This window comes from Geotrypetes seraphini, chromosome 8 (assembly GCF_902459505.1).
Source record: "Geotrypetes seraphini chromosome 8, aGeoSer1.1, whole genome shotgun sequence".
Lineage (NCBI taxonomy): Eukaryota > Metazoa > Chordata > Amphibia > Gymnophiona > Dermophiidae > Geotrypetes > Geotrypetes seraphini.
The window spans coordinates 189,957,921-189,969,967 of NC_047091.1; the positions used below are offsets into that span (position 1 = coordinate 189,957,921).

The 12,047-nt window shown below is 37.8% G+C and overlaps 1 protein-coding gene across 4 annotated transcripts in view; it reads left to right on the forward strand.

Annotated features, from left to right (window-relative positions):
- Window positions 1-12,047, forward strand: part of SUDS3 (SDS3 homolog, SIN3A corepressor complex component) — a 213,278-nt gene that overhangs the window by 179,900 nt on the left and 21,331 nt on the right. For all 4 annotated transcript variants that reach the window (XM_033957288.1, XM_033957289.1, XM_033957287.1 and 1 more), the window contains one exon: window positions 433-538. In XM_033957288.1, the coding sequence (XP_033813179.1) occupies window positions 433-538 (106 nt within the window). The remainder of the gene's footprint in view (window positions 1-432; window positions 539-12,047) is intronic.

Genomic DNA, 12,047 nt, shown 5'->3' on the forward strand with positions numbered 1-12,047 from the left:
TGGAGGAGATAAAAACTTGTCCAATTGTTGCATTTAAATTTTGGTTTTAGGAGTATATGCTTGTCCCCCCAATAAGACCTTTTTTTCCTTGAAAGGTGTGGCGTATGGTTTGATTAAGGAAAATATAATATAAACATATTAAAATATGATGCACTGACATTAAAAAAAAAAGTTCAAAGGGGCTGTAGACTTCTATATCCGCTCCTATCCCACTGTGATTATGCTAGAAATGAATATTTGTAAAGAGAAAATCTAAGGAGTAGAACCATCAAAAGACAGTAAACTGTTAAACTGCTGCTTTCCCAAGTACACAACAGCAGAATTAAAATTCAGATTATATATATTGCGATCATTGTTAAATGCTGTTATTAGCCTAGTAACAGGTACCTGAAGAATTATACATGATTGCCGTCTATTCCTTATTCTCCACAGTCTCTCCTTCATCTCCTGAACATCTGCCAACCACACCAGCTGAATCTTCAGCATCACGCTTTGAAGCTCGGATAGAGGATGGAAAACTCTACTATGACAAAAGATGGTAGGCTGTATGGAAGGGTCTGTATGGCTACTGTTGTTTCCAAAAGATTTTTCATACTAAGACTTATCCTGTATCTTGACTGCCACTCATGATGCTTTCCCACTTCTGGTTTCATGACACCAAGAAACAGCCCATTGTCTGATGTCATGACTGATGGAATAACTCATCTCGGGCTGTGTTCCATTTCATGAAACAGTATCCAAGAAAGCAAAAAAAAACCCCAATTTCTTTTAGAATGTTAGGCAAATTCTGTATGACCTGGAGTTCAGAAAGCCCTAAATCATTTTATTTCTCTACAGCCTAGCTACCATCATTGTAGCAATACCTAGAAGGATTAGTAATAGGAAAAATGGTAAATAATGCAGTTAGTTGCATTAAAAAACTCATTAGCTTTTACCCATTTTATTTGACCCTGTAGTTCTCCTGTTTTCTAGCTCATCATAACCATGCTGGTATTCTGGCATTATAGAGCCTTCATTCACGTCTCCATGAGTATTTTAGCAGATCCAACTTTCTTCTTTCCAAGTCTGTTAACATAAGAATAGCCTTACTGGGTCAGACCAAAGGTCCATTAAGCCCAGTAGCCCATTCTTATGGTGGCCAATCCAGGTCACTAATACCTGGCCAAAACCTAAAGATTCCATGCTACCGATCCAGGACAAGCAGTAGCTTTCCCCCTTGTCTTTCTCAATAACAGATTATGGACTTTTCCTCCAGGAAATTGTCCAAACCCTTTTTAAAACCAGCTATGCTATCCGCTCTTATCGCAGCCTCTGGCAATGTGTTTCAGAGCATATCTATTCTCTGAGTAAAAAAATATTTCCTCCTATTGTTTCTAAAAGTATTACTCTGTAACTTTATCGAGTGTCCCCCTAGTCTTTGAAAAATCCTGATGCAGTAAAAAAATTGATCCTCTTCTATTTTTTTTTTATTTTAAATCTTTATTTATTTTTTCATCTTACAAGTGTATCAAGAAATAACATTTGAACTTAAAAACATCACTTGGTATTCTATTACAATCAACTTAAATTAATGAAATTGTAACCCCCTCCCTCCTATCCCTCCCATATCATATGCATTCGCATATATTATACAATATAATCCTTCCTATTAATCCAAACATTTAATAAAGAATCAGAAACACCGCCGTCCCTATCCCATAATTTCAATTGTATTATTAAGGGAAAATGTTAACTTCTCATTACAATAATCTGTTAATGGTCCCCAAACATCCAAAATTTACTAAAATATCCTTTCTGTGTGGCTAATGTTCTTTCCATTTTATATAGATGACATAAAGAATTCCACCAAAAACTGTAATTTAATCTGCTCCAATTTGTCCAATTAAATGTAATCTGTTGAATGGCACTTTCTGTCATAAGTAAAAGCTTATTGTTTTTTGAAGAAATCTGACTCTTCACTCTCATTGACATGCCAAATAAAATAGTATCATAGATTAAAGCCACTGGATTTTCTAATAACCTATTTATTTGGCCCCATATTGATTTCCAAAAAGCCAAAATAAATGGACAATGGAATAATAAATGATCTAAAGTCCCAGCTTCGAGATGACAATGCCAACATCTATTAGTCTTAGAGCGATCTAATTTTTGTAAACAAACAAGGGATCAAAATGCTCTATGTAACAGAAAAAACCAAGTTTGTCTCATAGATACAGATACTGTACATCTCAACCTCCAATTCGTGGCCATTGAGATGCAGTAATTTGATGCTTAATCTCAATACTCCAGATTTCACAAAGACCGGTTTTTTTATTCATAAATCCAGATATCAGTTTATACCACTGTGTGGCCTGGTGTTCCAAGAGGTCCACCTGAAAGCATAACAACTCCAAACTATAATGATTATTAAGATTTTTCCATTCAGGGAACCCTGCCTGAATGGCCTGCTTCACTTGCAACCATCTAAAACTCTGATTTATTAAGACCAAATTTATGTTGCAACTGTGAAAAGTCAAGCAGCTTAACATTAGATATAACATCCTCTAAAGTACGTATACCTGCCATTACCCAATACGTCCAGATGATCTTAAATCTGCCAATTTGAATCTTGGAGTTAAGCCATATAGTTTGATTTGTTGATTATGTATTTGAATAGGTGTTAGGTTATTCACATATCTTAAGGTTTTCCATGTATCCACTAATATTCTGTTTTCTTTATATATCCTAGGCATTTTGATACTAAGAACATGGTTTAGTCGCAGAGGAAACATGAGTCGCCATTCCAACCATATCCAATGTGGAATATTTTCAATGGGCTCTGGGAAGACCCAATACAAACCTTGGCGCATAATATAGGATTGATACCTATAAAAAATGGGAAAATTTACCCCTCCCTCCACAATTGGTCTTTGTAAAGACACTAAAGCAATTCTAGCAATTTTACATAGTGACATAGTAGATGACAGCAGATAAAGACCCGAATGGTCCATCCAGTCTGCCCAACCTAATTCAATTTAAATTTTTTAATTTTTTTCTTAGCTATTTCTGGGCAAGAATCCAAAGCTCTACCTGGTATTGTGCTTGGGTTCCAACTGCCGAAATCTCTGTTAAAACCTACTCCAGCCTATCTACACCCTCCCAGCCACTGAAGCCCTCCCAAGCCCATCCCCCACCAAACGGCCATACACAGACACAGACCGTGCAAGTCTGCCCAGTACTGGCCTTAGTTCAATATTTAATATTATTTTCTGATTCTAGATCCTCTAATCTAATCTAATCCTTAGGTTTGTATACCGCATCATCTCCATGTTCGTAGAACTCGACGCGGTTTGTCACAGTTTTACTCTCCACCACCTCTCTCGGGAGCGCATTCCAGGCATCCACCATCCTCTTCGTAAAGTAGAATTTCCTAACATTGCCTTTGAATCTACCATCCCTCAACCTCAAATTATGTCCTCTGGTTTTACCATTTTCCTTTCTCTGGAAAAGATTTTGTTCTACGTTAATACCCTTCAAGTATTTGAACGTCTGAATCATATCTCCTCTGTCCTCCTTTCCTCTAGGGTATACATATTCAGGGCTTCCAGTCTCTCCTCATACATCTTCTGGCAAAAGCCTCCTATCATTTTTGTCGCCCTCCTCTGGACTGCTTCAAGTCTTCTTATGTCCTTCGCCAGATACGGTCTCCAAAACTGAACACAATACTCAAAGTGGGGCCTTACCAATGACCTGTACAGGGGCATCAACACCTTCTTCCTTCTACTGGCTACGCCTCTCTTTTTACAGCTCAGCCAAATAAATTTTGTAAGAATACTATTTAACTTTATGTAGAAAGACCCCTGAAAAAACAAACAAACTGGTATCGTACCCATTTGTTGGTAACAAACCACAGGCAAGATCATCATTTTAACAGTTTGTACTCTCCCCCACCAAGATAAATGTAAAGGATTCCATTGCTGTTACCTTCAGTAAAAGATTTTTCATTCACCTTCATTGTTTCTTCCAGCATATTTTTTATCCAAATGCCTAAATACTTTATTCCATCTTCTTTCCACATAAAAGGAAATGAGTCAAATAAACCTTTTGTTCAATGCACATTAAATGGAAGAATTTCTGATTTGCTCCAATTTATCTTATATCCTGAAAATTTTCCAAATTTCTCTATCAATTCAAGTAAACATATCTGTATCGGGGTTCAAGAGGGGATTAGATGATTTCCTGAAGGAAAAAGGGATAGGGTATAGATAGAGGATTACTATACAGGTACTGGACCTGATGGGCCACCGTATGAGCGGACTGCTGGGCATGATGGACCTCTGGTCTGACCCAGCAGAGGCACTGCTTATGTTCTTATGTTGGTTGTTTTCAGAATTCCTCAAATGAAGCAGAATATCATCTGCATAAGCAGAGACTTTATATTCACGTTCTGAATAAGGAATACCCTGGATCTCCTTCACTTGTTGAATAGCTAGTAACAAGGGTTCCAATACAATATCAAAAAGCAAAGGAGATGAGGGACAACCTTGTCTAACCCCCTCTGTAAATTAAAGCATTCTGAAAAGTTATTAATATATAATCTAGCAGCAGGGGAACTACAAGGTTTGAATCATTTGTAAAAATCCCGAACCTATTCCAAACCATTCCATAGCCTGATACATGAAGGTCCATTCTACTCGATCAAAGGCTTTCTCTGCATCTAAGGATACAGAAAAGGCCAGATCTTTCATGGCTTTTGTTAGATATAACATATGAAAGGCCAATCTGGTATTATTAGAAGAATGACTTTGAGCAACGAATCCTGCTTGGTGCAAACCAATAATATAAGGGAGAGCCTTAGCTAAGCGTAAAGCCAGAAGTTTTCCATCTACATTAATTAAAGAAATAGGCCTGTAATTTGAAACCAATGTGGGATCTTTATTTGGCTTTGGTAAAACTATAGTTAAAGATTCAGCCATAGTGCCTGTAATACAACCTTTATTTAGTTGAGTCTGATATAAATTTAGCAGATAAGGCAATAAAGTATTTTGAAACCATTTATAAAACTCTACCATGAAACCATCACCACCTGGAGAGGATCCAATGAGACACGGACAAGAGGACATAGACTGAAGCTGAGTGGGGACAGGTCCAGGACAAATATCAGAAAGTTCTGTTTCACGCAGCGAATGGTGGACACCTGGAATGCTCTCCCAGAGGAAGTAATTGCAGAATCCACCGTTCTAGGATTTAAGGGTAAACTAGATGCACATCTCCTTAAGAGTGGCATAGAGTGATATGGGTAAGGGTAAATTAGATGCACATCTCCCTTGAGAAGCATACAGTGATATGGGGACTAAAACTATGCCAGGGCACACCTGGCGGGGCCTCCACGTGTGCGGATCACTGGACTTGATGAACCCAGAGTCTGATCCGGAGATGGCAATTCTTATCCAACTCTAACGCTGTTTGCAATTCTTTTAGGATATAGGCTCTTCTAAACTTCCTTTTATATGCTCAGGAAATTTAGGTCCCTCTAATATTTTTAAAAACTCTAAACCAGGGGTGCCCACACTTTTTAGGCTTGCGAGCTACTTTTAAAATGACCAAGTCAAAATGATCTACCAACAATAAAATTTTTAAAAAACACAAAGCACACTGTACGCATAGAAAATGTTAATTATCATTCCTATTCCAGGGTTTTTCAAAGAGGTCAAAGTAGATGACTCTATGCACTATCACCTCAGTAACAACCATACAAAAATAGACAAATATACCCCCTCCCTTTTTACTAAACCACGGTAGCAGTTTTTACCGCAGGGAGCTGCGCTGAATGCCCAGTGCTGCTCTCGACGCTCATAGGCTCCCTGTGCTAAAAAATGCTATTGCGGTTTAGTAAAAGGGGACCACAGTGTAAAATATAGACAGCAGATATAAATTCAGACACATTTTGATCACTAAATTTAAAATCAAATCATTTTTCCTACCTTGTTGACTGGTGATTTCATGAGTCTTTGGTTGCACTTTCTTCTTATGACTGTGCATCCAATCTTTCTTCCCTTCTTTCAGCCTATATGCTTCCTCTCCTCCAAACCTCATTCCCTCCCCCAACTTTTTCTTCCTCTCTCCCTGCCCTTTCTTTCTCTCTGCCTCCCTTTCTTTTTTTTTTTTGTTTCTCTTCTTTCCTTCTATCTCCCTGCCTGCCCTTTTTCTTTCTTTCTCCCTACCCTCCCCCAAGCCACTGCCACTGCCATCGGGGACCAGGATCCAAACTGCCATCGGGGACCAGGACCCAAACCGCCATCGGGGACCAGGACCCAAACCGCCACCAATAACAGGCCCAAAAGCCGACACCACCTCAACCTCTCCCTGCTTCGGCCGACCAGCATCGCGATCGAGCTGTTGGGGGAAATGCTGCCGGATCCTGCCTTCGCGGAAACAGAAAGTAGGCAGGACCCGGCAGCAAGAAGAGGAAATGCTTCACTAACATGTCTCCCGCCTTAGCCCGTAGCGAACGCTTGCTTCAGGGCTCTCAACATGTGCGTGCCGGCTTCCCTTCTCCCCCCCCCCCCCCCCCAGACATAACTTCCGGTTTCGGAGGGAAGAGAAGAGAAGCCGGCCCGCACACTTTAGAGCCCAAAGCATAAGTTCGCTACGGGCTGAAATCTCCAAGCTGTTTTTTTTTTAATGTTCAGCAGCGGCGGCAGCAGCTAAAAGGCCCTAGGGAGAACACCGAGGAAGGCTGATCGGCCCGGTAGATCAGGACGGCAACACTAGTCTATCACGGAACCAGGGATGAGCTCCGCGATCGACTCACGTTGCCTTCCTGAGCTACCGGTCGATCGCGATCAACGTATTGGGCACCCCTGCTCTAAACCATCTTTTTCTTTATCTAAATAAGGCTCAGAAGAATAAAGAGCTTTATAAAATTTTAAAAATTGTTTTAAAATAGGTTCAACTTGAGTGTAAGTATCACCTTTTTCATCTTTAATGGCAATTATTTTTGTCTTCCTTTTTTTTTTTTTTTGCTTTTTAGATAATTTGCCAATAATCTTCCCGCCTTATTTGAATTTGAAGGGTTAGAACTGTTGTATTACAAATTTGCTTATTCTAAAAAAAATAAATTTTAACCTCATTTTTGTTTCTGGTATCTTCAGTCACCTTTTCCTAAATATAATTGCATTTTATTTTGAATGAGTGCTAATGTCTGCCTTTTCTTTTTTTTTATAATTCTTTATTCATTTTTACATCTTACAACAAATGTATCAGAAAATATCATTTGAACTTATACAATAACATTTGATTAGCTTTCATGTATAACTTAAATTATAAAATTTAAACGCTTCCTCCCATCCCTACTAATTCATATATCATATAATATATTGTATAATATTTCTAATACTCTAAACATTTAATATTATATCAAATCAAAAAACCCTCCCTCCCCATCCCTCACTTTACAATTGTATCAATAAGGGAAAAATGATATTTACTCACCACAATATTCTATTAATGGACCCCAAACCTCCTGAAATTTATTGAAAATTCCTTTTTGCGTAGATAATGTTCTTTCCATCTTATATATATGACTCAAAGAGTTCCACCAGAAACTGTAGTTAAGTCTACTCCAATTTTTCCAATTAAACTTTAATTTGTTAAATGTAATGTAATGTAATTTATTTCTTATATACCGCTACATCTGTTAGGTTCTAAGCGGTTTGAAGAAAATATACATTAAGATTATAAATGAGAAGTAAGAAGGTACTTAAAAAATTCCCTTACTGTCCCGAAGGCTCACAATCTAACTAAAGTACCTGGAAATTAATAAAGAAGAGAAAATAAAGATGGTTGAAAAAAGAAAAATTCTATGTGAACTTATAGGATGGAAATTAAACTGACAGTGAAGAACTGTATGAAAAATACATATGGAATGCAGTTAGAGAGGGTAGGTTACAATCTATTTATGGTATTTGTTTAATTGGAAGGTGTTAAGGTGGGTAATTTGGGGGAAGGTTATCTGAAGGTAGGTGAATCTTCTGGAGGTAAAAGAGGAGGGGTTAAGATATTTGGATGAATTTTTTGAAAAGCAGGGTTTTGATTTCTTTTCTGAATGTTTTGAAGTTGTCTGATATTGTCATAAGATTGGAGATGGAATGGTTGATTTTTGCTGCTTGTGTTGCCAGAAGGTTGTCAAACATTTTCTTGCGTTGTGTGCCTTTGAGTGGGGGGAAGGCGAAAGGGTTCGAGGTTCTTCTGTGTCTTGAGGTGGAGATTTGGTTTAAGCGGTTGTTTAGATAGGAGGGGGAAGAGCCGTGTAATGCTTTGAATATCAGGCAGTGGAATTTGAATTGGATTCGTGCTTGTATGGGTAGCCAGTGAGAGTCTAAGAAGGCAGTTGTTATGTGATCATATTTTTTGAGTGAGTAGATCAATCTGAGGGCGGTGTTTTGTATGGTCTGGAGTTGTTTTATCATAGTGGCTGGACAAGGAAGATATAGGGAGTTGCAATAATCCAGCAGACCTAAGACTAGGGATTGGACGATTAGTCTAAATTGTGCTTGGTCAAAGAATTTTCTGATTTTACGGAGATTTCTCATGGTTAGAAAAGCTTTCTGGGTTGTTTTGTTGATCTGGGGCTGCATTGTGCAACATCTGTCTATCGTAACTCCTAGGAGTTTTAGTTCGGGTTGTATTGGGTATTTGGTATTTTTGATTTTCAGTTCAGTGATGGTAGGAGTTTGGGCTTTTTCGAGCAAAAGGAATTTTGTTTTTTCAGAATTTAGTTTTAGTTTGTGATCCATCATCCATTTTTCTACTGTGTCTAAGGTTGTTTCTAGCTTTGTTGTGGTGGTGGTCTCTGATGGGTCGAAGGGGAGGATTATGGTGATGTCATCAGCATAGCTGAAAGATGTGACATCTAAAGTGGCTCTTAGGGAGGAGATAAAGAGGTTGAAGAGCGTAGGTGAGAGAGGTGATCCTTGTGGAACTCCGCAGGGATTTGTCCATGGTTCTGATTTGATATCATTGTATTTTACCCTGTAGGTTCTAGATTTGAGGAACCCCTGAAACCATTTGTAGACCTTGCCTGAGATTCCTATGGCGTCGAGAATTTGTAGTAATAAGGTGTGGTCAACTAGGTCAAATGCTGCGGAGAGGTCTAATTGTATTAATATCATTTTTTTTCCTTTACTGATGTGTTGTCGGGCTGTATCTAGTAATGTGACAAGTAGTGTTTCTGTACTATGGTTAGTTCGGAATACTGATTGTGAGGGGTGGAGTAGGTTATGTTTTTCCAGATATTCGGTGAGGTATTGTGCCACTAGGCCTTCTATTATTTTAACGTACAATGGTATTGAAGCAATAGGTCTGTAGTTGGAGGGGCTATCTATTGGGTCTTTGTGATCCTTTATGATTGGAATGATTAAGATCTCTCCTAGGTCCTGTGGGAATTGGCCTTCTGTCAATGTGGTTTGAATCCATAGCATGAAGTTGGTTTTGAATAAAATGGCTACTCATATCATAATAAGTAATAATAACTTATTATTTTTTGCAGATATTTGACTTTTTTTCCTCATTGACATTCCAAATAGAATAGTATCATATGATAAAGCCACCGGATTTTCTAATAATTAATTTATTTGGCCCCATATCGATTTCCATAAAGCCAAAATGAATGGACAATAAAATAATAAATTATCTAGAGTCCCTGCCTCAAGATGACAATGCCAACATCTATTAGACTTAGAGCTATCCAATTTTTGTAAACGAACAGGGGTCCAGAATGCTCTATGCAACAGAAAAAAACAAGTTTGTCTCATAGATGCCGACATTGTACATCTTATCCTCCAAGACCAAATCCGTGGCCATTGAGATGCAGTAATTTGATGCTTTATCTCAATGCTCCAAATGTCCCTCAGACCAGTTTTCGGTTTTTTATTCATAAATCCAGATATCACTTTATACCACTGTGCGGCCTGGTGTCCCAGGAAGTCTACCTGAAAGCATAAAAACTCCAAACTATATTGATTATTAAGATTTCTCCATTCAGGGGGGCGAGGCTTGGAACCTTGCACGAATGGTCGGGTGAGGAAGGAGCTCCTGCTATTAACAGACATTATATTAAATAAACTAGTGTCAGGAAAAATAGAAAGTTTTGAATTTTTTCAAATTAGTAAATCAGGATGGCCTCCGGTAAACAAAAAATGACGCGGCAATAACAAACGCTGGCAGCGTAAAGCGATCGAAACCGGAGCCGGTGACACCCTCAAAAACTCCATTGCCAAAGGACAGCAAATGGGAAGAAGAAATGTTTAAAGAAATTAAAGCCATAAAAGAAATTGTCTTGTCAAACTCAAAAAAGCTGAACGAGTTTCAGGATGAAGTATCCACATTAAATAGGAGAACGGAGGTCTTAGAAAATAAAGTTAACCAACTGGAAAAGAATGTTGAAGGGTTTGAATTTCTAAAGAAAAAACTTAAAGAGGACAGAGAGAAAATAGATTTGCTTACCAGGGAGCTGGAGGACTGCTCGAACAGGATGAGGAGGTCGAATTTGAGAGTGATAGGGATACCGGAAGGGGTGGAGAAAGGGAACATGATATCCTTCTTAGAAAACTTCATTATTAAAGTCCTGCCTTTTAAAGCAAAACACCCTATTGAAATAGAAAGGGCATACAGAGTCCCAACCAGAAGACCTGATAAATTTGTTGGACCTAGACCGATAATTTTTAAGGTGTTAAGATTTCAGCATGCCCTAGAAATCATTAGACTTGCAAAAGAAAATCAAAATCTGCGCTGTCAAGATGCCAAGATTCACATTGTCCCAGATTTTGCAAAATCCACAGCACAGAGGAGAAAGCAGTTTTTAGATTTGCGTCCATCACTCAGAGAAATTGGAGCTAAATATGGGTTGTTGTACCCAGCAGTTATGAAAGTTACAATGGGCAATAAAACATTCAGCTTTGATAACCCTGAGAAGCTTAAAGAATTTTTAAATCAAAGAGAGCAGCCTATGAATGAATGAATCTGAGTGGTTTATTCCAGTTGTTTTATATGCTTTATAGTATATATAATATAAAGAATTGTTTTTATATTTTAAAGTTTATTTTAATATGTACCGGTAAAAGAATCTTCCCAGTTTACAGTGAGGATTTGAATTGCAATGCATGAGGTAATATATTGTACTGAACATTCCTCTCTGGAAGATTTACAACTTACAAAATATTCTTATCTGCCTTTTCTTATTGCAGTAAGATTCTAACAAAGGTCTAGTCAAATATTGCAGGAGTAACTTTTAATTATTAGCTGCAGTAAGCATGCAATATATATTTTATGTATAATGTGCTGGGCTATGAGATATGCCTTTTATATAAACTGAAAAAATGGATCCTTTGTACATGATATCACATGTTGGACATTTTTCTGACTCGAAGAAGAAAGAATTTATTTATTTTTTTTCATCACAATGACTGAATTATAGAAGATGAGTACGAAACTAAGAATAATTCTACAGCAGGATTAACAGGAATATGGTGGAACATTATGCTCACTACATTGCCAAGTTGTATGATCACTTGCATATCGAAATGCATAGGGGATATGCCATTCATACTAAAACTTTTGAACTGAGGAGTTCACCTTTCTGTTCAAGAAAGAAAGAGACTGATTTCCAGATACAATTGGTATGGTGAAATGAGAATCTTTATTCAGAAAAGACCCCAGCATCGAAAATGGAATTCTTGGAACTATTTGTTTATTGATTTGAATCTTCATCGCAGATATCATCTTTGGACTGAACAGTGGTTACTGTGCAAGGGAAGGACATATATAATTAACTGGCATGTCTTGTGCTTATTGCATATTAGGAGATGGATTGCATTCCTTGTGTCTCATTGCTCATTCCTTATAGCTCCTGAAATCCTAACCTTAATATATTATCGTAGTATGACTAGGAAGATATAAGAAAAAAGAAGAAAGAAGAACTGGAATATTGAGTTTTATGACTACATTACTGTTTATAACTATGATTTTGGGATCAATTGGAAGTAAATTTGTGCGCAGGGAATGTGACG